The sequence below is a fragment of the Globicephala melas genome, chromosome 5 (assembly GCF_963455315.2).
Source record: "Globicephala melas chromosome 5, mGloMel1.2, whole genome shotgun sequence".
Taxonomy (NCBI): domain Eukaryota; kingdom Metazoa; phylum Chordata; class Mammalia; order Artiodactyla; family Delphinidae; genus Globicephala; species Globicephala melas.
Genome location: NC_083318.1, coordinates 66,036,681 through 66,064,189, shown reverse-complemented (window position 1 = coordinate 66,064,189; position 27,509 = coordinate 66,036,681). Strand labels below are relative to the sequence as shown.

General features: G+C 45.3%; 1 protein-coding gene across 2 annotated transcripts in view; it reads left to right on the top strand.

The window, feature by feature from the left end:
• The first annotated feature begins 448 nt into the window (after nucleotides 1–448).
• The window catches only part of BEND4 (BEN domain containing 4), a 33,698-nt gene continuing 6,637 nt past the window's right edge, over nucleotides 449–27,509 (top strand). The window contains exons 1-4 of one of the 2 annotated variants that reach the window (XM_030881143.2): nucleotides 449–1,088; nucleotides 8,292–8,858; nucleotides 19,368–19,459; nucleotides 23,868–24,108. In XM_030881143.2, coding sequence (XP_030737003.1) covers nucleotides 605–1,088; nucleotides 8,292–8,858; nucleotides 19,368–19,459; nucleotides 23,868–24,108 — 1,384 coding nt within the window. In that variant the 5' untranslated portion in view covers nucleotides 449–604. The remainder of the gene's footprint in view (nucleotides 1,089–8,291; nucleotides 8,859–19,367; nucleotides 19,460–23,867; nucleotides 24,109–27,509) is intronic. The other variant, XM_060299278.1, reaches the window with a different exon arrangement.

Below are 27,509 nucleotides of genomic sequence, written 5' to 3'. Positions count from 1 at the left end.
TCTAGCTACCGCCCCACCCCTACTACTACCAGCCCCTCAGGGCAACCCCGAGAGTTCGGGGTCAAGCAGGCGGCGCCAAGAGCTCTTTCCTAAAACTGAACCCCGCCCACAGCAGCAGGAGCCTCAAGTGCAAATCTGGGGCTCCGAAGTCTCGTCCCGGCCGGAACCTCGCGCTGTTACCAGGGGACCCTCCTGGTCCCGGCTCATTCCTTCCCTTCCCCCGTCGGAGGCGCACACCCGGCTGGGCGACCACGCGGGCGGCAGCGGCTGCGCCAGGCCCCGCCCCCGCCCCCATTATCATTAGCAGATATAACCCTAAACACTTGCTCTTTACCTCCTTTCTCCCTCCAGGCATTGGTGAGGCAGCCTGTCAATCAGCGCTCGGGCGGCAGCCCCCCGCGCAGGGGCTCGGCGATGCCAGCCTTCGCGACAGGCGGCAGTGGTGGCGGCGGCGGCGGCGACGACGGCGGCCACGGCACAGACAGCCACCCTTCCACGCGCGCGCACTCGGGCAGAGCCGTTGGGCGGGCGGCAGAGGCACCCTCGGAGCCAGGCGCCGGGCGCGGAGGGGGCGTGCGACCCGGGACCTGCCCAGAGGCGCAGAATGGAGGAGGAGATGCAGCCGGCGGAAGAGGGGCCCAGCGTCCCCAAAATCTACAAGCAGCGCAGCCCCTACAGCGTCCTCAAGACATTCCCCAGCAAGAGACCGACGCTGGCCAAGCGGTACGAGCGACCCACCCTGGTGGAGCTGCCGCACGTGCGGCCGCCCCCGCCGGCCTTCGCGCCGCAAGCCGCGGTCTCCATCAGCAGCAGCGAGCCGCCGCCGCCACCGCAGCAGTTCCAAGCGCAGAGCTCTTACCCACCCGGGCCCGGCCGGGCCGCCGCCGCCGCCTCGTCGTCGTCTCCGTCCTGCACGCCCGCCACGTCCCAGGGCCACCTGAGGACCCCAGCGCCGCCGCCCGCGGCCCCCGCCGCGTCGTCGTCCTCATCTTTCGCCGCCGTCGTCAGGTACGGCTCGGGCCCGGCGGCAGCCGCCGCGGGCAGCAGCAGCGCGGGCGGCAACGGCGCCAGCCTGGAGCTCAGCGCAGGTACCAACTCTCGGGAGCAACTTTCCGTCCCGCCACGGGTTGGGGGAGGGGTAGGACCCGGGAAAGAGAAAGCGGGGACCGAGGACAGCCTCCCGCGCGCCTTGCCCAGCGGGGTGGGTGGGGGGTGGGAGGGGAGAGCGGGAGGCTCCCAGAGCCGGCTGAGGGAGCGTCGGGGCGTCCGAGCGCACCCCCAAGGCCTCTACGCGCCGGCAGCAACTTCTGGAGGTTCACCGCCGCCGCGTCCGGGGCTTCCGATGGCGCGCGCGCCTCTTAACAGGTGGCTCCGCCGCTAGCGTCCCGCTCGGCGCCCGGGCAGGGGCGATCGGCGGGGCGGGGGCGGCGCGCAGGCGGGGAGTGGGGGCGGGACACCGTGGGGTGACAGCGGCGGCGGCGCGGGGAGAAGCGGGCGCTACTCTGGCGGTTCTCGGGGACGCCCTCCCTTTCCCCTCCGCTGCTTCACTTTCTCCTTCTGCTTCTTCCCTTTATCTGCCTCTCTCCTCCATTTGTTCTTCCTTCTCTTTTTCCCTTCTCATTTGCCCTCTAGTTCTCTTTTTCTCGCTCACTCTGTCGCGGTCACGCGGCTGGCCCTAGGGCTGCTTTCCTGCTTTTTCCTGGCGAGCGCGCGCTGTCTCTGCCTCTCCCTGGCCCCCTTTACCCGGCCACCCCAGAGTCCCCGCCGGTGTGTGCAGGACGCGAGGCTCCTCTGCAGCAGCCGCGCGGTTGGAACTGGCGCTCGCCCCGGCGGCCGCGACTTAAGGGACGGAGACCTCCCGCCCCTCCCCCCCAGCCCCGGGAACCCCGGGCGCTCTGGGCCCCGCCGGGTGGGCGCTGCTGCACCGCGGGGTCCCAGGCCCCTTAGAAATGACTGCCTTTCGGGGAGCATCCACCCCAGGGTACGCGACTCCTGAGAAAAGCCGGCTCTCCAGCCCAGCGGCGGGGAGGGCGACGGGCTGGTGGAGAGGTCACAGCCTGGGGCCTGCGCCCAAGTGTGCTCTCTGCTCCCCTTGGACTCGCAGCCCCGTGTATCCCGCCGCTCAGAACGAAAAGTTCCTGCTCAGGCCTTGTATGGCACTTTGGAGCCCCCCAAATCCTTCATATCAGTGAATCCACGGCTTCCTTTTTTCCTAATGAAAATAGGAGCATTGTCTTGAAATGCGTTATAGATGCCTAAGCTCATGTTCTGTTGTTTGTCAGTATTTTGACACAGGAAGGATTGGTTTTGAGAAAGAAAACCTAATTACAGGTTATAGTGAAGACTTGCTCTGTCACATCCCTCACTGGCTGGGAGATGTTGGCGAGGTTTTTATGTGGATGTCCTTATTGTTTGTGAGGTGTGGTTTTTTTCCCTGTATTTTAATTCCGCTGTGCTTCTATGTTCACTGTGAGGCTAGCCTACTTTCACTTTCCTCATTTTTCTTCTGTTTTCCCCCCTTCTTAGTGAGGTTTGTGTGCTCTCTGGGCTTGGAGTCTGGTTTTCTTATATACTACTTCTTGTTCACTCCTTGTTTATTTCCCGGCTCTGCTTTATCTTCCTTTATCTTTACATTGTTCAGAAGTTTGGGTCCTTTTTTCCACATTCTATATTTTGCTTACTCCTTTGCACAGCCTCAGTGCCACCATGTTCATTGGGGTTTTCCCCCCTCTTTATCTGCCCAGTTCAGTCTTTAATCTCATCCTGCTTTCTCCTTTCAGTCTTTGCGGACTGTCTTTCTTTCTGTCTTCTACTTTTTTTCATACAGTATAAATCTGCCCCTTCTCATTTCCATTTTCATCCATAGTTTTAACCTTGCCTTTCCCTGCTATTTTTCCTATATTTCTTTTTTCTGCGCCAGTCACTTGCTATCCTTTCCATGGTGCCTTCTACTCTGGCAGTTGCCCCACTCTTTTATCCATAAGGAGTTTTTGCTGTTGTTGTTTCCTTCTTACCTTGTTCTGAATGTCCTCTTTTTCAGTGTTTCTTCTAACGTCCTGTTTAGTTTGTCTCTGTCCGCAGGTGGAAATCATATCACTGAATCTAAAGGAGTGGAAAGGGGCTTTTTGATGTCCCTCCAACTCCCTGTGTTTCTTATTTCCTTTTATTTTCAGTGCTGCTGCTGCCTTTTTTTTTTTTTTTTTTTAAGAGAGGTCATAGAGAGGTAGGCTAGATAGCCCCAAGACAGGATGCCATGTACTTGTTGGAAAGATGGGAATTGAATGGTAGTTTTCTGCCATGCAGTGAGGAAAATGGTCAGGGGCAAAAAAAAAAAAAAAAGACCATAGTACTAGACATCATGAATTGTGGTCATACTATTAATCATTGGGGGACAAAGCCATCTCTTAACAGGCACAGTGATGTGAGTGGCCATCAGAGGGACAGTCACCTGAAGAGCTGATTGGCTCTTTGAGGAACTAGTGGTTCCACTTTGAACCAATAAGCATGTGTGTACAGACAGCCATCCTAGCACACTGGGTGGGGTAGGGGTAGGGGTGGTGATTTGCTTGTGGCACCCTCACAACAGTGGTACTGCAGGGTCTCAGGCTACCTCGTAAACTGAAAATAGTCAAAATGTCGATGAGATGAAATGAGTCAAGGATGGAAGAGAGATAACTGAGTGTCCAGAGAAAATGCAGTGAAAAGATGAAAGGGTTGAAGTGAACCTTATTTGCCATTAAGGGCCATAAACCATTGAGAGGAGAAATACATGATTAAAATAGATTTTTCAACATTCTTGTAAAATCTCCTGAAGAGTATAATTTTCCTTAAAAGCGGTAATATGCCGTGGTTCTAAAAGCCTATTTTTCCTCTGTGGGAGGCTTAGAGTTAAAACCCACGTAGATCTTGATATGCAGCCTAAATTTGGCATCAGGAAATGGGAAATTGCATCTTTAAGCAGAGTACAATCAAAAATGAATTACAATAAATCCTATATAATTGCATAGGTCATTCTCTTTAATGAGATTTTATTAACCTGACTGTCAAGCTTTTGAGGCAGGCAGATATTTTATCTTCTTCAACTGATAAAAGTGTCAGCTATAAACCACCATATAAATATTCATAAATCTACACATCTGCGGCAGCCTATCAGCATCATTCTTTTGGACATTAAAAGCATTCTAATTACTTTCTGTCTAGCAGAGCTGAAATGCTGCCTGTTATAGTATGTGCTTGGCAGGCATGATTGCTTTTGTTTGCCATCACGAATAGCAGCATCCTATTTTATATACCGATGGTCCAGAAAATATTCAGGGATTGACTGAGCAGGATGAATATTAGGAAGCACCATCTGGTTTTGATAGCACTGAGTATATTAACTCATCTGTTAATTTTTGACACATCATTGATTTATTTATTTAGAAAAATTGCATCCTGTTTTGCTGTGTTGATATTTGCCATTAGGGAAAAAAAAATTGGATGGCATTTTTTTTGAAAGACATACAGTAGTTCATTGATTTAAGACAGGGGTGATGCTTCCAAAGATGCTTTCATTTTCTAACTTCTGTTTTCTGTGCCACGAAGTCCTCTCATAAAAAGAAGTTATATTAATGTTTTAAGGAAATTATCTATTTTGAACTAGTTGCAAATCCTTTTGATAGATGTAATATATGGATACAGGATCGTATAGGTCACAAAAATTTTTTTTCTGCCTCTGCATTTTTAGTATTAATATATTTCACCCTTTGTGGGCTAAAATCAAAAAATTACCACTAATCTTGACTACTGTGATCTCCTTCATAGAAACAGAATACTCTTGGGGATCTGCTGTGATGGGCAAATTCCATTCAAGGCTTTACTTACAAAAAAGGATGTTAAAGTAGGGAGCCTGTGTTTCATTGCTGAATTCCCATCCCTCTTCTTCACTTATCAGATTTAGGATGGATTAAACCACTTAAATTCTGAAGAAATTCTAGAAATGAAGTTTTTAATTACAAAAATAACACGGGTTCGGATTCTGGAATCAGACTGGGCACAATTTGCAACATGATATTAGATCCCGACACATTGCACAATAAAGCAAAATAAATGAGAGAGATGTGGTCATTTTAGAGTGCTTTGTGATTGTGATTTATTAACATTTTACGGTGTTTAATTTTAAAGAAGTTAGGGATCAACTAGGTTGTTTTAAAGCCTCTCTATAAACTGTTGACTTTGTACTTCCTTGCCATCACTTGACTGGAACATTCTGTGCCTAGTGGGGGAAAAGAGTTTAAAATTTCAAAATACATGTTCACACTTTGCTCAGTTAAGAATCGTGGATCAGTGGCCGTTCAATCGTGTTCATATGAAAACAGAACTTTTCTCCATTTCTTAGCAATAATGGGCATCGCACAGTACTTGTGTTCTAATTATATTCCGTATGGAAAGCTGAAGCACTGCTGGCTGCAATGTGTGTTAAGTGTAAAGATTTGCCATTTCCCACCAAGTATAATAGTAGTATTTTTCATCATACTCTTCAATGTATTGACATAAAATACTATTCAAATATAAGGTAGTGAAAAGAAGAGAATACAGCTTTAGGGCTACAGTTGGCATTTTTACATATATTCGTTCTGAGAACAAATTCAGAATGAAGCATTTGAAAAAACTGCAGGCAAGAACCGTTTTATGATTGTAACTATTCTCTGATATTCTGAGTGCACTTTAATACATTATCTTCATAATGTAGTATATTACATAATGATTTTTTTCTCAGCATATTACGAGTTTATCCTTCAGTTAAGAAAACAAATCATGCTTGTCTCTACATCAGATTTTTTTTTCCCCTTAAAATCTATACCCTAACGTGTTTTATCAACATGATTAAAACAACTGAGCTCCTTAGGACAGTGGACAGATACATTCGAGCAGTTCTTTCTAGGCAATTCTGTTTTAGCCTTTCCTTTCATATTTTGTTCCTTTCATCAAGGTTATGTTATAGGTGTATAGGCTGTAAATCACTTGGGACTATTCTGATTAAAATGCAAACAGTAAATACAACTTTAGATCTAGAATGGGATTATAGGATTAAATGAGTGAAAACTGCTGGTGTGCTAGAATTGAGAGTCGCCAATCAATATTGTCCTTTGATTTTACTAATAAAAGAACAAAAAGCCAGGAGTGAAGAAATGAGAATGCAGCATCTTAAACCTCCCCACTTGTATGGTTCAACTGTTTACTTTCTCGTTTATTCGGTTTTGGTCATTGTAAGATATAACACCCAGCTCTTTGAAGTCTTTCTCCATTAAGTTTTGGTTCAAATCATGAGCTTAGTTATTCCTTTCCACCTGGCTGGGGGCAGAGTCATCATCACTTCCAGTGTTCGGTGTGCGAAATACCCTTCCCATATCCACATCCCTTTTTCTCCAAGGCAGCAAGCCGACTTTATCTTGGCCGCTACTTCAGCCAAGTTCCCAGCCCATCTATCAGCTCTAGCCTAAAACTATACCTGGCATCTAGTTCTTTCTTTAGTACTCAAAATAATCGTGTAAAAAATAGGCCTGTGCCTAATATATGTGGGATTCAGGGTAAGGGTACAAATGCTGTAAACTAAGATACTCTATTTATTTATAAGAGTCCCCACATGTATTCAGTAAATATTTCTAGAGATTCTGCGCTGGCCCTCAAACCCCAGTCCACTCATGGAATATACAGTCTATAAATCTCTCCTGAACTGAGAAGAACTGGCCTCTGTGTTCTGACTTGTCATTTTTCCTGAGAGATTTAGGAATGGGAGCATTTTATAGATTTGGGAGATATGAGAGGTGCTTGCTCTATGCTCTGGGCTTTATGTATATTCTTATTAAATAAGTGAAATAGGAGACTTGTACCCCCTTCCCCTGATATCTTAGTTACTTCAGGAAGAATAGTAAGAAAAAACAAAGTAGAGGCTGAAGTACCACCTGGAGGTTTCTGAAGGTTGGTTTGCTGGTCATCGTCCTGGGTTTTCTAGAGAAATCAATTTCTGAATCACAGCTATTTAGTTTGTTGTCCCCATAGAAGCCCTCAAGCATCTCACCACTTTTCACTTTTCAAGGTTATTTTTTTCCCCTCAGAAAAAAATACAGCTAGTCAACATTTCCAGAGACAGCAAGTGACTCGTTACATTTCTATCATAAACAACGGATCTCGGCATCTAGAACCTACAATATTTTGTTTGTTACCATTATTCCGCGTAGGGTGGGAGAGGAAATGAGAGGTACCCTGATAGCTCTATATAAGCCCTAAAAAAGTTATCTGTCTCTCTGTGGATATTTATTGATATAAATAGCGCGTTCTGGGTGGTGGTCCAGAAAGAAGACAGTGTTCTTGTGACGGTTACATTTAGGGTGAATTTTCAAGCCCCTTAGACTGGCAACATTAAATCACATTTTCAGGACATTGGGTTTTTCTTTCTTTCTTTTTGAAGTGAACTGATTGTTTTCTGTTCGCTTTTTGCTTTCCACTGATTAACAGTTAATATGCTTTAGAATACACTTGTGGAAACTAACTGGCACCCTCAGCACATACCATTTAAGAGATTTGGTGGGAGAAGCCCTGAGAAGAGGCACTATTGCTTTTCAGATGCTGCTGCTATAGATCAAGCTAAACGCTGGCCTTGACAAGAAATCTAAGTTAGCAGATAAAGTAAACGAATGGTGAGCACAGATGTTGGATGACACAGGCTTGCTTCGGGGCTCCTCACTATTTGCCTTGTAGGCCCACTCTTTATTTTACCTTAGACGTTTAGTGAGCTCTTCAGAAAGACTCATCGTTCTTCTCCATTTTGCATCTGGGAGCAACGTACTCTCAGCAGGGATTGTATCAGCTGATTAATAGCAAGGGCATGAGGGCACTCCAGAAATAGAGGTAATGATTGCTGTAAGCCCTCCTGTCAATGAGGAGTTGAGTCTGCAGGGCTGGCTCGATTCATTAGAGTAAGGATATTAATGAAGCCAAAGGTGTGAGTTCAGACCTGTGCAGGCCGGTTAATAACCACGCAGAGGGAGTGTCTATCCGGTGCCCCCGTCTCGCAGTCCAGCCATTTCCCAGAGTCAAGTTAGGGGTGGCTCATCAGGCACCCCACCAGTCACAGAGCAGCCGGAAGCTATGCATCCTATTAGGAGTGGATGCACCATGTCACCTGTGTGTGTAGCAGGGAGTAGAAGTCCATGTTTTTGACATTTTTTAATGTTAAACTCTAGGTCGAGGACCTTACTTGTCCCTTGTCTTGGCTGGCAGTCTCTGACGTGTCTTCTCTTGTATTTCAGAGAGTCGTATGATCTTGGACGCCTTTGCTCAACAATGCAGCCGAGTCCTTAGCCTCTTAAATTGTGGAGGAAAGCTTCTGGACTCCAGCCATTCTCAATCCCTGATTTCTTGCGTAAAGCAGGAAGGCTCAAGTTACACTGAAAGACAGGAGCAGTGCCCTGTTGGCAAAGGGGTCCACAGTCAGACCTCAGACAGTGTAGACATAGAGATGCAATATATGCAAAGGAAACAACAGACTTCTGCCTTCTTGAGGGTTTTCACTGACTCCCTACAAAATTACCTGCTCTCCGGGAGCTTTCCGACTGCAAACACCTCCTCAGTCAGTGAGTATGGCCACCTGGCGGACGTGGATCCTCTAGCAACATCCCCCGTGCACACGCTAGGTGGCTGGACCTCCCCAGCGACATCCGAATCCCACGGTCACCCATCCTCTTCTACGCTGCCTGAGGAAGAAGAGGAGGAGGAAGAGGAGGGCTACTGTCCTCGGTGCCAAGAGCTGGAGCAGGAGGTGGTGTCACTGCAACAAGAAAATGAAGAGCTCAGAAGAAAGTTAGAGAGCATCCCAGGTACCCTGCCCTGTTCCTTGCAAGCCACCTGCAACTCATTCCTTTCCAGTGTCCCATCTGCATGTATGTATGCACGTGTGCGTGTATGTGTGGCTTTTTGTTGTTGTTTGGGCCGGCGATGTAGAAGAGTTAGAAAAACAGGCATGCACAGTTTTAGCCTACCAGTGCCAAATGGAAATTTCAAGATGAGCCGCTAGCCTTGTCCTGTGTTTAAGCCACAGTCTTCTGGGGTGTAGGCCTGAAAACTATGGTCCAATTAAAAGATGTCTCCACTGATACAAAAGTGATTCCCAGATGTAGTGCAATGAGATTGAAATAGGCCAGGTTCTGTGAGCTTGAACTTTCTTCAAAAAGTGACCCTGTTCCTTTAAAATGGCTTTTGTATTTTTAAAGACTTTGATATATGTGTTTTATTAGTCCATGAGAGAAATTAAAATGAAATGATAACTACAGAGGCAGGGCTCAGAGAACAAATGGTCTCTTCTGTTCCACTAACTTCTCCCCTTTCTTGTTAAGTTTCAATAGGCATGGTCTCTTTTTAGCGTGCAAACTCCCCCTTAAAGTTAATATGCAACTGTAAACTAAAAGGAATATCTCAAAGACAGACCAGTTATTAAGCTGGTCGCAAACTAGTTGTGCTCCTGGCTAAACGCGAGGCATTGTACCGCCTCGCAGAGACACTAGATCTGCAGAGTAGTAAAGTCATCTTTATGGCAAGATCTTCTCTGGGTTGCAAAGCCATTTTTTTTCCCTGTTTGGAAAGCTCCTGATTTTGCCTATATCTTTGAGGTCATTCCTGCATGTCTGTGGCTTATAAAAGACATTAAGACCTTTTTAATCATGCAGCCCATTGATAAAAATTTTTGAGCGTGTATCTACCAATGTACACATTCATTGGTTATTTACATACATATACTTGCATACTAATATGTTCAAAATAAAGCATACATAACAGATTTAAAAGTTTTAAGGCTGATCCATAAATAGAAATAGAAATTACGTTCTTTTCCTAACTCGGTGTCTTTGCACCACCCAGTTTGGCAGCTGAGGTAAAAAGAAGGAAGTGTTGAAGAAAGTTACCCATTTGCTTATTAGAATTGCCAAATCAGAAATTTATTTTCCTTCTGTCCTTTCATTTAAGAGAATTGCCCAAATAGAGCTGAGGTTTGGCTCAGAACGTTTTGGAATTAGATTGAGTGCAGTTGTGGGAGAGAAGCAAGAGGTGAAGGAAATCCATTCTCTGTTGTTACATTTGAGCCCTGGGGTTAGATGCAGAGTCTTGGCGTTGTCCCTGCCAGGCCGGATCTGACTGCAGCAGAGAGACTGACTGGCAGGACCCAGAAGAATGCGGTGGAACCAGAGCGCTACTGGTTTCTCCAAGTCAAAGAGATATGGGTGCAGCTGACACGCTGGGATTTTACAACTTGCACAGTTTCATAAATTATGTGAACTATTGGTTTTACCGCCAAAAGGGTATGTTGCATCTTACTCCCCACTCCTCTTTCATTAGGGGAGAAGATAGTGTCCTGGAGATCAGCCAGCTGCAGGTCCTTGCATCAGCCATTCAGAGCTGTGGGGAAGAGTTTCAGAGTGCAAGGACAGGTGACACAAATGTCCAGAGTGTTATTGCCTAATTCCTAACCGTAAATATTTGGTGAGCCATCTACCCTTGGTAAACTTACCAAGCAAATTTGGGGTTCACTCTACCTCTTGTTTCCTAAATCTGTACAGATGAAATGTCTGTTTCAGGGATAACTCATTGCTGGCCTGCCACTAATCATTGTCCTTCTCTGCTTCCCAGAAAGACGAAAATGCTGCAATTTCTTGAGTCCTCTTGATGGTCAGACATTGAATGACAGTTGTTGAAATTAGGCTAATGATCACCACTGTTACTGTAAACATTCCACCACTGTTACTGTAAAGAGTCCCCTCCATGAACTTGAACCAATTCTATGTGGAGAGCCATGATTGCTTTAAGTAATCCATACTGAAATTCAACGATATAGAGGAGACTCAGTTTGTCAATTATGAATAGAAAAAAAATAGTGTGAAATGCAGGAAAGATTAGCCATTTGTGATTACTTAACTCCTGGATTCATTACCTAGGGATACCTTAGTATTGGGCGTCAGGTTGAAAGTGCCCCTCGAGATGAAAGACTTGAATCAAAGAGAGACATAACTGCCCTCTTGCCCTCCTCACCTCCCAACCTCCATCTTTGGCTAAACAGCAAACCAGCCTGTGGGTGATCACCCAGGAATCCACTCTGGCATTCTACGAGCTGTGCCTTTGGTGTGGGCAGGGCCGAGGGGGAATCTGTTACTTTTATCCATATGAAGAAAAGTACAGCAATAATACTCTGGTTTTGTACGTAACAAGAATATTTTGCAAGCCGTAACTTTCCTGTGAGATTTGGGATCGATTTTCCCTAAGCAGTATCCGTGCTTCCCAATGATCCCAGGAGGCCTCTGTTATCCTAGAGGCCGTACATTTCCATGGAAGGACCTGGGGCTTTCTTCCTGTAGAATCTGCCCGTATGTTGTACGATCACTCTTCTTACAGCCGAGCAGGGTGGATGAGTACAAAGGGGAGAGGAGCGCGCAGCAGTTAGCGGAGGAAATAAGGTGAGCAAGATGATGGGAGCACCTGCAGTGGGTCAGTTCCGGGGCAGTGTTCCTCAGGCACTTCCCTCTCTCTCCAGAGTCAGGCTGTTGAGCAACTCTGAGATTCCAGTTTCTTTCTTTTTTTTTCCCCCCCCTTAAATAAAGCATTTATATCTGGGAGCAGTTCTTGAACTGAGAGTTCAAAAGAAATGAGCCTATTAGTCTACAGGAAAAAATGCTTTCACTTGGGTAGCTGTAAAAGGGGGAAAGGAAGGTGACAGCCCTCACTGAAAGGAGGGACCGGGGAGGGGTATTCTTTCTGGCACCACCCGAGAGGGCCTTTGTTTATTGTATTATTTGTGAAACATTCAACAAAGTCTTATTGATATCAACTACAGGCAAACAAGGGGCTTCTAGAAAGTGCTGTCTAACTTACTTTCCAGAGTTATCTGCAGATATAGGCAATTAAATATTTTATCCCAGGAAATAGCATTAGCACATTTTCTTTTACATTAGATTATCACACTAGAAAATAGAAAGTCTGTTTAAAAGTTTAAATTTTTTAAAAGAAAGTGAAAATAGGTTAAAAGAAGAAAAAGTCACAAAAGGAAGACATTTGGATCAGGAATACAAAGAGCTGAGAGGTTATTAAAAGAAGAATGGTAGGGCTTCCCTGGTGGCGCAGTGGTTGAGAGTCTGCCTGCCAATGCAGGGGACACGGGTTAATGCCCCAGTCTGGGAGGATCCCACGTGCCGCGGAGCGGCTGGGCCCGTGAGCCATGGCCGCTGAGCCTGCGCGTCTGGAGCCTGTGCTCCGCAACGGGAGAGGCCACAACAGTGAGAGGCCTGCGTACCATTAAAAAAAAAGAAGAAGAAGAAGAAGAAGAATGGTGATGGGCAAACTTCTCTATGGAGAAGATGTCAGGTTAGAGTAGTCACATTTATTCAGAAAGCTTACAGTCAGCACTGGGTGAAGAGAACTCATAAGGGAGGGTGGGTATAAAATACCATATTTCATCTAATTTAAGCCCCCATTGAATGTAAGACACACTAATACTTTATGTTCCACTAAGGAAGAAGAAAAAACACTGCAAATCGTAATTGCACATTATAATTATCTTTGAACACCAAGTTCAGAGATTTAAAAATATGATAAAATGTGGGTGTTAGAAATATAAAATACTGTATGGTAATTAAAAAATCACTTCCAGGGCTCCCCTGGTGGCGCAGTGGTTGAGAGTCCGCCTGCCGATGCAGGGAACACGGGTTCGTGCCCTGGTCCGGGAAGATCCCACATGCCGCAGAGCGGCGGCTGGGCCCGTGAGCCCATGGCCGCTAAGCCTGCGCGTCCGGAGCCTGTACTCCGCAACGGGAGAGGCCACAACAGTGAGAGGTCCGTGTACCGCAAAAAAAAAAAAAATCACTTCCACACTACTATATACAAAATAGATAATCAGCGAGGACCTACTGTATAGCACAGGGAACTGTACTCAATATTTTGTAATAAGCTATAAGGGAAAAGAATCTGAAAAAGAATATATATGTGTATATATATATATATATATAAACTGAATCACTGTGCTGTAACCTGAAACTAAGACAACATTGTAAATCAACTATACTTCAATAAAATTTAAAAAATAATAACTTCCAAAGTAAAATAATTATGACACATTAAAAATACCTTGGGCTTCCCTGGTGGCACAGTGGTTGAGAGTCTGCCTGCTGATGCAGGGGAGACGGGTTCGTGCCCCGATCCGGGAAGATCCCACGTGCCACAGAGCGGCTAGGCCCGTGAGCCATGGCCGCTGAGCCTGCGCATCCGGAGCCTGTGCTCCGCAACGAGAGAGGCCACAACAGTGAGAGGCCCGTGTATCGCAAAAAAAAAAAAAAAAAAAAACTTGACGTTTTCTAAGTGCCAAATATAGAGAAGATACACTTACTGTTGATATTAGTAAAGAACTTTCTACTTTCTAAAAAGTACATTTATGATCATCTCAATTTATCTTCATAACTCCAAACAAAAATTAATATTCCCATTTTACAGACAAAGAGGTTGCAACCTGGACAGGTAAAGTCTGTGGCAGACCTCAGATTAGAATCGAAGCCTCTTGACTCCAGAGCTAGTTTATTACCCTCTTCCACCCTCAAAATGTAGTCGATTCTCATTATTCACAGTCGTTCTATTCTGTAAGCTGTGAGCACTGAATCAGCAAGGCATTACTCTGAGGGGAAATACAGACCTCGGTTCCCGAGAGCCTCTGGTTGCAACATTTTCGTCAGCCAATGACAAAACGTCGTTTTAAGTATGTTTTTGTTTAACGAGCCCTTATTTAATATATAGTATTAGTTGGTTAACACTGAATTCACAGCCAGCAACGCTGTGACTCAAGCCTGAACAAAGCTTATCTAACACGCATTTTCCCCTTGAAGCACATCACAGCCTTGCGCTCAGGAACACTTAGACACCACTTCAACTCTCCGTTTGGGGCTCCTTTTAAACAGCGAAATCACCAAGCAGAAAAGGCACAAAAATGCAAAAACCATGGCACTAAACAGAACATGAAAAGAACCCTTGCTATCGTTTGAGGGCTGAAACGAGCAAGCCAAGTGTTACCTTGTTCAGCCTCAGCTGGGGGTGTGTGATTCCAGAAATTCAGATTTCTCAGTGACCAGCCAAAGTCCGCAGTGACCGCAAGAGCACCCCAAATACAGATTTGACCGTTACAAATACATTTTAGCGAGTAGACAGATTTGCAGGTCCAGAACCTGCAAATAATGAGGATCAACTGTACTAACTCAGGAGGCTACAAACTAGAGAATTAACCTTGGATTACGTACAAAGTGCTGGTCCTAGGTAAGGATATTCTACGTACGAAGATTTTAAAAAAATAAATCGGTGTCTGTTTTTGGATAACTAGTTTTGTAAGAACAAAAAGCCCTTGGAGTAAGTGGTGTCGCAATGCCAGTGCTCTCCCTTGCTCGTGCCACCCTCCAGCCCACGTGCCCAGAAGTGCCTGTGGGAGAAGGCTCAGGTCGACTTCTGGTCCCGAGAAATACATTGATCAAGCTTAACGTGCGCGTTCTAAGGAGAATGAATGTTCTGAGTAAAAAACTAGAGCGAGTGATAGGAACAGAGAGCAATAAAGGATTGAGTTCTTTTACTCAGAATTTGGTAGAAGTCAGCACGACTATTGGCGGTAGCTGTGAGACTGAGGGACACAGAACAGCGTGGGCTGAAGAAAATGGCCCTGGAGTCAAACCTGGGTTTGGATTTCTGCTCCTGCCACTTGCTATCTGTGGTTTTAGGCAACTTACTTAACCATACTGAGCCTCGGTTTCCCCTTTCTGTAAGGTGAGGTTAATAATACTGGAATGCTGGAAGTATTAAGTTCATTAAGTAGCAACCGAGTGCCTGCTAGGTGTTCCAGGAAGCACTCAACAAAGAGCAACCTTAAGAAACAGAGAGGCAGGGGGCTTCCCTGGTGGCGCAGTGGTTGAGAGTCCGCCTGCCGATGCAGGGGACACGGGTTCGTGCCCCAGTCCAGGAAGATCCCACATGCCACGGAGCGGCTGGGCCCGTGAGCCATGGCCACTGAGCCTGCGTGTCCGGAGTCTGCGCTCCGCGACGGGAGAGGCCACAACAGTGAGAGGCCCGCGTACCGCAAAAAAAAAAAAAAGAAACAGGGACATGGTCCTGTGCCTGATCATACAGAAATCTTAAGTGGTTTTCTCAGATTGTTGATGGTAGTCTTACCTTGTAAAAAGGTCAGCATTCAGTTAGTTACCCAGGTTGGGAGCCGCAGTTCCATCCATAACCATCTCTCTCCCTCCTTGATGTCAGCCTCCTCTCCTCTGGATTCCACCTCGTACATACCCACCGGTATGGGGTCCTCCCCCCTCTCCCCATTGCTTTCATCCAGGCCTGTTTCACCATATGGACTCTTGCGATAGCCACTCAACTCCCCCAGACGCCAGGCTCTGCCAACTGAAAAGGCCCACGTCACCCACTGCTGAAAAGCCTCTATTGGCCCATGGAGTAAACTCCAGCCCCCTCAGTGTGGCACGTGACATCCTTCACTGCCTGAGTCTTCCTGTTCATTTTTGGAGACTCGCCCCTCAGTTCCCACCATACACCGAGTGTTCCAACCCCTCTGGACAATTTGTGATTCCTGAGCCGCTGTGCCCTTGCTTCTGGTCTTCCCTTAACTCCTGCTGTCCTTCCAACATATCCTCCTTTTCCCCACTCGAGAAACTCCTCTTCAGCCATCAGTACCCAGGTCAGGCGACACCTGTCCATAACAAGCCCTCCCCCAGTTTCCCGGCAGAATTAACCACTTGCTGTCGTACATCATACTTGCTTCTGTTGAAGTCTGTATCAGGGCCAGTTTTTACTCTCTGTGTGTCTGTCTCTTCTGGGGTCTTGATACGAGGAGAGGCAGGCTGTGTAAGGTCCTTGAGGATAGAGACTAAGTCACAGTCATCCTCATAACCCCGATTCCCAGCCCAGTGTCAGGCACGTTCTGTTGTAGCAGCTACACACGTCAATTAAATTAAACAGAGACAGGACATTGTGATAATCAAGAGAATTACCGTGCGTCGTAGGCTGAGTAACACTTAAAGCTCATTGTTTATTTCTAGACATTTACAATTGCGGAACTTATACTTTATGGAGACGATATGAATAGGACACTTGAAATAAGCACACAGATGGCATGGTCGTCAGAGGACAGTAAACAATTTCAATCTCCCTATAAAATTGTATGTGGTATACTTGGAGGTAAATGTTTTGAGTCTTTAAAAAACAATTATAGGGCTTCCCTGGTGGCGCAGTGGTTGAGAATCTGCCTACTAATGCAGCGGATACGGGTTCGAGCCCTGGTCTGGGAAGATCCCACATGCCGCGGAGCAACTAGGCCCGTGAGCCACAACTACTGAGCCTGCGCGTCTGGAGCCTGTGCTCCGCAACAAGAGACGCCGCGATAGTGAGAGGCCCGCGCACCGCGATGAAGAGTGGCCCCCGCTTGCCACAACTAGAGAAAGGCCTCACACAGAAACGAAGACCCAACACGGCAAAAATAAATTAATTAATAAACTCCTACCCCCAACATCTTCTTAAAAAAAAAAAACAATTACATAGCAAAGTAGATTAAATAATGCTTGAGGAACAAGAAGAGAAACTGATCAAGATGTTAATGCAATGATCTGCCAGGAAAATTAGGTACTCGAGACCCAAGCACCCTTAATATAGGCAAAAACAGAATCAGAGCAGTTCTCCTTGGAAGGCCCTTACTTAAGAGTCTCCCAGACAGTACAGCCGCCAACTGTGCAGAGTCAATTCAGTAGCTAAGTCTTCCTGGCCTTCGGCCTTGTGCCCAGATACCACCCACAGGACCCACTTGCCTTCAGGAGAGCCTTACAGCCAGTAAAGTCACATGAAATTCCACTTTCTTCCAGCGCATGTGCCTCAGCCGGCCTCGCTCAGGGCTTAGCACTGCTGCCTAAATACTGGGGGTGTAGGGATGGGAGAGTCGTCCTCCAAGCCCTTCCAGGGCTACACAGGCAACACTGAAGGTCATATAGCAAAGGAAGGGGAGATAACAGTCATGTAGACATTCTTCAAACAACTTCTAAGTAGTTATAATCCATGCCCACTGTAGAACTTTTTTTAAACTGGTTTTTACAAGGATGATAAAGGATAAAGGTAATAATAACTGCCCTAATTCTGTTACCAAAATATAATCATTTTAAATTATTAACACTTTGGTTTATTTCTTTCCAATCTCTTCTCTGCGCACATAATTATTTTTAACATGGTTGAGGTCACACTGAATATTCAGTTTTGTAAGCGTTTTTGTGCTTCACTTAAACACTTCTTCCCTAAACAAACGTAAAGTATGGATAAAGTATCAGAAGAAGTTTCGTTCAAATCTTAGTCAGTGAGTATTTACAAATTTTACTAAAACTTCCAAACTAAATTCAGAGTAATACCTCTCACGTGTCACTTGGAAAAGCAGTGACGTATACACAGTTGCATTGCTGCTACCGAGATCCTTCTTTTCAGCAGTGTGTAGAAGGGACTCACGCACAGAAGTTAAATGGAGTCCCAGAGGCCACACAGCTAATGAAAAGCCAGAACTCAACAGCAAACTTGTTTCCTGTCTCCGTTAGCTTCTCACGGCTTCTGCTTTTCTCCTGTAATCCGTGCCCATTGCCAGAAGATACATTCTCACTCACCGAGAGCAAAGTGGGTTAGACTGTTTGTTTGTGGAACTCTAGTAATGTGGGAAACTCTTGTTTGTCATTCAGTTAACTTGCTCAGACTTTTTGGTGAACACTGCATACCCTAGCAGGAGTGGTGTGGTTTAGAAAGTGGATTTTCTAGCTCTCAGTGACTCAGAGTCTCTACTCAGCCATACCCAGGGTGAAAGTGTCTGTCAGAACATAGAAGTGTTGGCCAGTAAGTGCGCCCCTTAAAAGGAACTTGGGCAAGGTTCGACCGAATTATAAATAAAACAAAGGGTTTAGTTACCTCAGGGTGGGCTCTAAAGTGGGTTAGTCTTTTAATAAGATGATGAAATTAGAGGTACTTGACAGGTTTTATTAAACTTTGGTTTAATAAAAGTCCTACTTCAAACTGATACACACGTGCCTTCTTTTTGTTGAAGGCACAATCTTGCGGTTGTCCTGAAACTGCTTCTTTAATTTGAAGAATATATTCAAATGACTATACAAGAGTGACCTATGACACAGGTCTGTAAGACACAAGTCTATAAGGATGTTATTTAAGAAAATATTTTTTGGCAAGAAGAAAAATTTCCTAACCTACTTCTACTTCTTATCATTCAAATTCTTCAAAAGGATGGTGATGTAGTTTTTGATTTATGTTGCAATGTGATGTCACCTGAAAAACCCAGAGCTGTTAGCAGGAGATAAAGATAATTTCAGTTTGCTCTCAAAAAAGTGCTGAGAAAAATGAAGTGAAGAAGGCTCAGTGGTGATACTTTAAAATTAGGGTTTAGGTTAAATATTTATTATTTTCTTCAATGTGACAAAAACATCTTAAGAAAACACACAGCCAAGACAGATGATGGCAATAATTCGTATCCGTTAGGTTATTTACTAAGTTACCAAGACCTTTAAAAGCAATCAGTTAATACTCTGGAAAGGGCTCTAATATAAATCTTAAAATATAAGAATTATTTATGCAATGGTACAAAAAAAAAATGTCAGACTCTATGTTGGGTTAACATCTGTTCCGTTTTATTGTGATTATTCAGTGATTCTGTAAGACTGTGCCTCACAAAATATAGTGCAACAGTTAATGAAATACATAATAACCGAATCTGAATTGGACCAGATCAGGTGAGTTTCTGGAGAGGGGAGGAGTGAGACACTTACCAGAAAAACTACATGTGTCTGTGTCAGGAAGCAGGTCTAAAGTGCATGGCTTACTGCTTTCCTGAAGAACTAGGAATGAATGGCACTACAAATGATCATTATATCATTGATCCAAAACCAGTGAAACATTAGTTTTCAGTACTTTAATTTTAAAAAGTACCGTCGGGTGCTAATGTTACAACTTGAGTCACAGAAGACATGTCTCTTCTGTGAGTTGTTCAGTGTGATATCATTATTATTAACCCAAATTCATCTTAGAGTAGGTTTGACTTAAAAGTTTTCAGTGAGCTGTGCTGAGCCTAAAAATTCTCCCCGAACCATAGCATCTGTTCTATATTTACAAACTGAAATAACTACAGATGTCAAATGAGAGAAGATTCTATTTCCTTTAGAAAATGAGTCTTTTTTTTTAGAAGTTTGCATCAAAAATCTTTTTAAACCTTGAAGCTTTTTATTTTCCCAGCACAAAATAGCTAATGTGCAATTGTTGCAATTTCTTCTACCCAGTGCCCTGCCAGACGGTTTTAGACTACCTGAAGACGTTGCTTCAGCACTACAACCAGCTTGTGATCCCACAGCCAGCCGACCAGCCGGCCGAGGTAGGTCTCATTCCGTGTGGAATTTCCTTAAGATGAAGCACCCTAGTAGTTTACCCATGTAGATATATACCAGAACAGATTGGCTAGCAAAATACATGTTTGACTCTGAGGTTTATGGGTGAGTATATATCCTGTGGAGAAAGATCATGCGTCGTGAAGATTCAACTCTGTACTCTGAGGGGGAGAAAAAGACATAGTTTAAATCCTGCGGGCAAGTCTCCCCCCATTCTTTTGGCACAGAGAACCCACCTGTCGTTCCCTCAGGCAGAGCCAGTGTTTGTTCCAAGTCTTCCCACCCTGAAAATCAGCCCTCCTTTGATTCTCCCTCCATCCCTCAGTGATTATCTTTTCTTTCTCCTTCCATCACCCGAAGCATCCTATCGGCACGTTCATCCTACACCACGACACATCCCGCTCCTTGAAGGTTGGGCCCAGGTCTCGTCCCCATTGGCATCCCCAGTGCGTGTCATCGAAGGCATTTGCTGAATGGGGACCTCATTCTTCTCCGTGATTAAACACTTGAAAGACTGGTGTATATTCATTGCTCCACTCTCAGTTCTCCTTTGCCCTCCCCTGCCTCCGTAATCCGGCTCCACCTCCACAACGCAGCGAATGGTCTGCGAGAGCCCCCCCAGCCTGCTACTCTCCCAGTTGTCCAGTCCAGGGGCCCATTTTCCAGCCCTCGTCATCCGCAGGGCCTCACCCCTCCTCCAGCTGCTCCCTTTCTCTGGGCCTTTGTGTCAGGACTCTCTTGTGGTTCCCCGTCCGTTTCTTACTAAGCTTTAAGGAGTTTTCCAACCACCGTTCTCTGGACTTTGACCTTTCATCTCTGCACTACCTTTCTCTGCTCAGTTACGCTCTCTCTGAACATCAACCATGTGTGGACTTACGAGTCCCAAATTTAGATCTAGACCCCAATCCCCAGGACTCGACTCCAGACCATTGTGTCCTACTGCCTGACCAGTGGAACTCACCATGCCTCCTCTGAATACCCATCATTACTCCTGTTTCCTCTTCAATAAAAGCAGCACCAACCCTGGGCAGAAACTTTCGAGGCATCACAGACTCTTCCTCTTCCTCATTCCTGACGGTCACGTCGAACAGTCTCTTGTCTCTAGTTCATTCTCAGTCACGTGTCACCTGGGCTGTCGCAGTAGATTCTTTCTTCTCCGTGCTCCACACTGGAAAGTTATTTTTCTAAAATACAGATCCAAAATAAATGTCACATGCTTAAAATCCTTTGCTCCCTAAAATAGGGTCCACATTTTATTTTTTTTTAACCGACCCCTCTTTTAAACCCAAAGTCTTTCCAATCATTTTCTTTCCTTTTTTTTTTTTTTTAATTTATTTATTTTATTTGGTTGTGCCGGGTCTTAGCTGCAGCAGGTGGGCTCCTTAGTTGTAGCTTTTGGGCTCCTTAGCTGCAGCATGCATGTGGGATCTAGTTCCCTGACCAGGGATCAAACCCAGGCCCCCTGCACTGGGAGCTTGGAGTCCTACCCACTGCGCCACCAGGGAAGTCCCGGGTCCACATTTTTTAACTTGACATTTCTATTATACAAAAAGCACATCTGAAAAGCCCACTTCTTCCAGAAGCTCTTCCTGATTGCCACACTCCTCTGTGCTCAGAGAGCACATTGTTCATGAGACTAAATCAGAACTTACTTAAAAGTTAGTATACACCTCCATCTTCCATCTGGATATGACTCTATGAAGACATTAAATAAGTGCTGTTCAAATTGGTTTGTTCAGAGTGACTTGACAATAGGTCAGAGTTGGTATAGGTCACCAATACCCTTCTGGTGGCTAATATGAAGAGAATTCTGTAAAAATATAAAAATAAGGGAAATATCTACATTTCCTCCAGATAGGACTATTTAAAACTTTATTACCCATCATCATCGTTATTACTATATTATTTTTATTGTCATTTCAGGCAAATGAGCATCTTCTCAGTAGTATTATTTAATCATATTTGATTTCTATTAGCTGTGCTGAAACAGCACGGGTAACCTCATCCACAGCATTTGGGGCTATAAATGACTTTCTCTCTTTCTCCTTCTTCCTTCCTCCCTTCCTTCCTCTCTGCCTCCTTCCCTTTCTTTATTTCTTGAAGATGGCCTCCAAATGGTATTTCTACATTTTGGAAGGGCTGTTGAGCTCTTCTGCAGGAGTGGATGCTTTCAAGCTTGGAGAGGGCACCTTCCCTGGATTGCCAGCTCTCTCATCTCAAGTACCTCCCATCTTGAAATAGCCTCAGCTCTTGTTTTAGGGGCAACTCTGAATTTGGGGACAGGGTTCCCAGCTGTGCCTTTTGACTTGTGAGACTTTGGGAGAGGATTTAACCTTCTTGGCCAAACAGCCACGGGCATTCTGGCTTGCCAGATGAGCTCACACACCCGAGGGAAAGCTGTTTTTAAAACATACAGTGGGGCTTCCCTGGTGACGCAGTGGTTGAGAGTCCGCCTGCCGATTCAGGGGACGCAGGTTCGTGCCCCGGTCCGGGGAGATCCCACATGCCGCAGAGCGACTGGGCCTGTGAGCCATGGCCGCTGAGGCTGTGCGTCCGGAGCCTGTGCTCTGCAACGGGAGAGGCCACAACAGTGGGAGGCCCGCATACCGCAAAAAAAAGAAAATTAAGAACTCTTCATTGTAGCCACCGGTATTGAGTGTCTGCTCCGTGCCAGCCGCGGTAGTATTTACTGCATCAGTCACCCACCCGATGGATGTTCATTGCACCTAGTATATGTCAGGCACTGTTCTTCCTCGCTATCTGCCTCCTCCTCCCCCCAGCCATAACCTTCTGTTCCTTATCTTTGTGGAGGACACCCCCGTTGCACCTGGGAACCATCTTCACTCCTCAGTCCCCCGTACCCTGGCTCAGTGGATTGGTTGCCTGACCACCTTGGTTTTACATCTCTCATCCTCACTTCTCCATCGGCACTGCCCGTCACTCCAGTCGTCCCTCCATCTCTCCCCTCCTGCCGTGAAACAGCAGCCTGGGCTGAAGGACCCTTCGGAACCTCTGGGCTCCTGCCCATCTTTTGATCATACGTAGTACACAGAGCCAGGGGTTGGTTTATGCTCCCGAGTACTCGTATTTTAAACCCATGATAATTTAGTTCTTCCCGTGTTATAGATGGGGAAACTTTGGTCCAACAAGTTAAAGTAATTTGCTCACGAAACAACAAATAAAACCCAGAACCGAGATTTAGTTCAAACCCAGGCTGACTCTAAATTCAAACCACAAACCACCTCCCTCAGCTGCTTCCCTTAAAAAGGACACAAAGTCACACTCCTGCTATTTCAAGGGAGTATGAATGCTGCGGTGATGAGTTTCCATGGGTATAATTCAGTCACAGTTTCATAGCCATACCTACTGCCTCTTTCTTTCCTGTTGGCTCCTAAACCATTTGCCCTTCTCAGAGCTTAACTGAACAGAGCACTTTTTAAAATTAAAACCTATCAGTTCCAAATAGTGCCAAATTTATAACCTGTAGTAAATTTGCAGAGTTGTAAAACTGAGTGAGTTTCCCTTCTTTATTTTGTACACCTTAATTACTGGGGAAGAAGTACATTAAAGCTGAGATCATGGGTTAATTAATTTGCCCTGGACTGTAGAATTTTATGGACAACCAGAGCTAAAATAATGGTCGTGTAGGTGCAATTGACTTAAACATGGCTTATAAATGTTACAGAAATTCCTGTAATTAGTCCCAGTGCAACTATTTAGCCTGGGAATTTTATAGCAGACATAAATTATGAAGGTGAAAAGTAAGAAAAATTTTGAGTTGACATAGTGGCATTTGCAGAAGCTATAATATGAGAAAACTTGTTTTGCATTATTATTAGTGATTTTTGTTTGTTTCCACAATGCCCCCTCTTTAAAATTCACTGTTTAATGTTTCCACTGAAATACAATGGCTATCAGATATTAGGTGCATGAAACACAAAAAAATACCATATGGAAGTAGCCCACCAGCATCATTTCTAAAAGTACTTAACCGCCAACCAAAGGATGAAGAGACCTGTTTGATCACACTCTTCAAAGTCATTTTTGCATATTTTAATAGATTGAAAAGGAAAGTTACGGGTTATATTTAAATAGTGTTCCCTGTCATTGGATCTTGACACATTTTAACCTACCTGTTAAAATGCAAGTTATAAATAGCTCCTCTTTCAAAGGTGTTCATTATACCTCATTGGCTCTTGTTATAGAAAATGCAAATGTAATTTGAAAAGTGCCCCGTTCTGAGTGTGAGCAATTACTTGTGCTCTTCAGTACCTGGTTCATTGTCAGTATAGCCACTTGGTTAAAAAGCATGTTTGCCTTTGAAATGGAGATCGCCTGGGCTGCTGGCTGGCTGGCCGGCCAGGTAGGTAATGAGAAAATATTTCGCTTTTCCAGGGAAGCAAGCAGCTGTTGAACAACTATCCTGTCTACATAACGAGCAAACAGTGGGACGAGGCTGTAAATTCTTCAAAGAAAGACGGGAGGCGGCTCCTTCGATACCTCATCAGATTTGTTTTCACAACCGATGAGCTTAAGTACTCATGCGGCCTTGGGAAAAGGAAAAGGTCAGTGCAGTCAGGAGAGACAGGTCCTGAAAGACGCCCTCTGGATCCAGTTAAAGTAACATGCCTCCGAGGTACTGCATCCTTCCACTCAGTGTCCATCTGTGATCTCATTTCACCGCATTGGCTGTGGCTCCCCCGTGCAAGTGTTCAGCCTTTACTGTATTTTGGTTTCTTTCCGCTGAGACGTTATAGGCTTCATGTGGCCCATCTCCTTGGTATCAAGAAGTCCTTTAAAAATTCTTCGTTTGCTTTAGCACTTAATGGCACATAGCACTGCATAGCACTTCATGTTTCACGCTTTAAGTTCAGATTTTCTTTGCCGCCCGGGAAGGCGACCTCCAGCAAAGCTGGAGCACTTGGGGAAAGCACAGAGGAAAAGAAGCCGAGGAACCTCAAAAATTATCCCAATTTCATTTGCAGCCTATGACGCCCTCCCCCAATCTAGCTACCTTCTCAAGAATACTTGGCCCAACTCCTTAAATTTATTTAGAATCAATTTTCCTTAGGCCTAAAGTATTTCTCGCCCACTCAGATTTTATTCTGTTCGGTTTTTTTAAAGTTTCTGTATTAAAAAATACTACTCAGATAATACCATTTCCTCAGCATTAACAGCTGATTACTTTGCAGCTGATCCACACTACGGATAGGCCAGGCAGAGGGTAAGGAGGTGTATACGGTTGACTCAGTGGGTGCAAATAAATAAACACAGACAAGTGGAAACACTATAGTGGCAACAAAAGCGCATTCACACCTGAAAAACCCATATCAAATAGCTCAAATGTCAACCTATACAGTTCAAGAGTGATCTTATTGGTTGGAAAGACAATAAAGATTTACTCTGGACAGGGATCAAAATATTTCCTGGTGAAGAAATCACACTGAAAAACCTTATCACTGATAAGGCCTTAGTCATCAGAAGGGACACTCACTCCTACACCCCTCTGGGCCTGCCCACAGGGACTGTCAGCGTGCCTAAGGTGCCTGTGTAGTACTTGTTAGTAGCGGAGATCCCCAGACCCACCCTGAACTTCTGATTCAGCGGGTCTGGCGTGAAGACAGGGGAGGCACGCATTACTGCACCTCACGACCACCCCAGGTGATTGAGGCTGGTGGCCTAGACTTGAGAAAACCACCTAGAATGAAAACACCAGCATTAACTCAGCACAGGTATGCTGGAGCACCCCCTGTTGGCCAGTCTGAAAATTCTACTTACTCAGAGTGACTGGGTAATGGAAATTTCCAGGGTCTGTCTTAGCAGACTAGCCATAGTTTCCCTTATTCCCCAGCATCGTCAGAGCAGACGGAGGCAGCAGAGGCAGCGGTGAGCGTGGGGGCTGTCCTGAGAGCCCGCTCCGCGAGTACTCTGGAAGTTGCCCTGAGGCTTACAAGGGAATCAGGATAAGGGGCCCCACTAAGGTATCCCTTTCCAGAAATCCTTGTTAAACGATTTATATTTTAACAAGCAAGTCAGTGAAACTGAGGGATTAATATACGTCTCAAAGCACTAGTGTCAGTGCTGCGGGACCCACTGTGACACAGATGCAGCCCAGGCTGCCTGACCAGAATGTGCACTCTCCAGCAGGGAGAGCTGGGCAGGACGCACAGGCTTCCACCCGCCCATGGGTGGAGAATGCATAGGCAAGAACTGCTGATTGTGTCGGGGCGGCTGGTTAGAGCATTTATGTCTGTCCCAAAGGCTGAAATCCTGGGGCCTTCCTGTGACCTAAATGGGATTCCCCTCCTGCAGGTTTATGCTTGCTGACTCCCAGGGTGGACACCCTTGTGGTCAGCAAGATTAGAATGGCCAAGGAAGCCTCAGACAGTTGGACACTTGAGGGATGGAAAGCAGGGTGCTTCGGGGAATGAAATCAAATTCTAGGCTGGCCTGTCCCCAGGGTGGTTTGACCCCGGAAGGAAGGGGGGGGTCAGTGATGTGAGGACACTTCCTATCCGTGTAACAGAATGAGCTCTGCTTTTAGCCTGTAGTAGTCTGACACAACGTTAGGGGAAGTCCTGTTGCAGCAGCGGGCACTGAGGAGGGGGAGGGGGAGGGAGGTGTCACAGAGCAGCACGTTCTTAGAGGGGCGGGGCTGCGGCATCCTCAGCAGTTAGCCTTGACTTCCTCTCGTGGATACTTGGAGTCTTTCATTTCTCTGTGTTCATATGAGAGTGGGGAATCTAGAGAGAGAGAAACTACTTAAACAGTTATTGCATACTCCCTGAACACATGAGGTAGGGAACCTGAGGAAGACAGAGGAAGAGAAAACAGAATGCCTGAATTCTGGAGTTGATAGCCTGGCTGGAGATGATTTGAGGACATAATGAATAGACGTGAATGCAAGGAAAATAATAGGGAGAGGACTAGATATTTGAGCACTCGTGGTCCCAGAATACCTCCTTTCTCTCTGCTCAGCATTATAATGACCACGACCTAGGTTTGAAAAGCATCCTTCGGTGTTTCCTAGGCCCGTAGCCCAGCATAGGCCATCTGGTTCCTGACAGTTTTGCAGGGCGAGGAGCTGAATAAACACAGTTGTGTCCCCCAGGAGGGCCACTAGGGCTGGGACTTAGGCGAGGTGAACGAGTCTCTCACCTCAGGCATGGAGTTGAAGGGGATGCCCCTGCGTCTCTGCCAAGATGGGCACAGTTCAGTTCATGGGATTTTTCGGGTCCAGGTACTTAAAAGCATCAGCTTCCATGGGCAAATAGGGTCGGGATTTCACAAATAAATTTCAGACAAATCCAGTCCTACAGCCAGAACCATTGTCTTGTAGAGGGAGCAGTGCTGGCGAAGAAATGGTGTGTAAATGGCAGTCACCTTGAACTTTCAGTCAGCTGTGAAAAAAAGCACAGTTTGACTTAGAACTTTTCCCAGAATGCTCATTTCAGTCGAACTTTTTCCATTTCAGTTTACAGATGTCCATATTAAAATAGCTGTGTAGGAACTATACATGTCCCCTGACTCCCTGAGAAAATAGAGGAAGGGTTAATGTGAGCTCAACCCAAGGGAGGCCAAGTTTGTTTCATTGGAGTCTGAGCTACTTTTTGTATATTCTTTCTTCCAGGCATGCTAATTGCTTTCTGGTGATATTAAATATTTAGAGGAAAAGTCATCTAAAAAATATTTGTCAGTACACTTATAGACATCACAATTAGAGAAATAAAGTATAGCCTGTAGTAACATTTTAAGAATGTGAAAACCTGAACCAAAACTTAGGCAATTTCTTACTCATTGAGATTTTATTTTTTTGCACTTAATCTACAAATCAGTAGCTGGTTAAAGAATACCATCTGATGATATTTGCTGTGCTTCTGGAGATAGTTAACATTCTAAAAATGTGAGCATATTAACAACAGGGTTTTGAAATGTACTCTTAACTTTTTTTTTACCAAGCATGGTGCATACCACGCCTCGCAAATCAAATTTACCTTTCATAGCAATCGTGCCTTAGAGGGAATCACTCTCACTTAT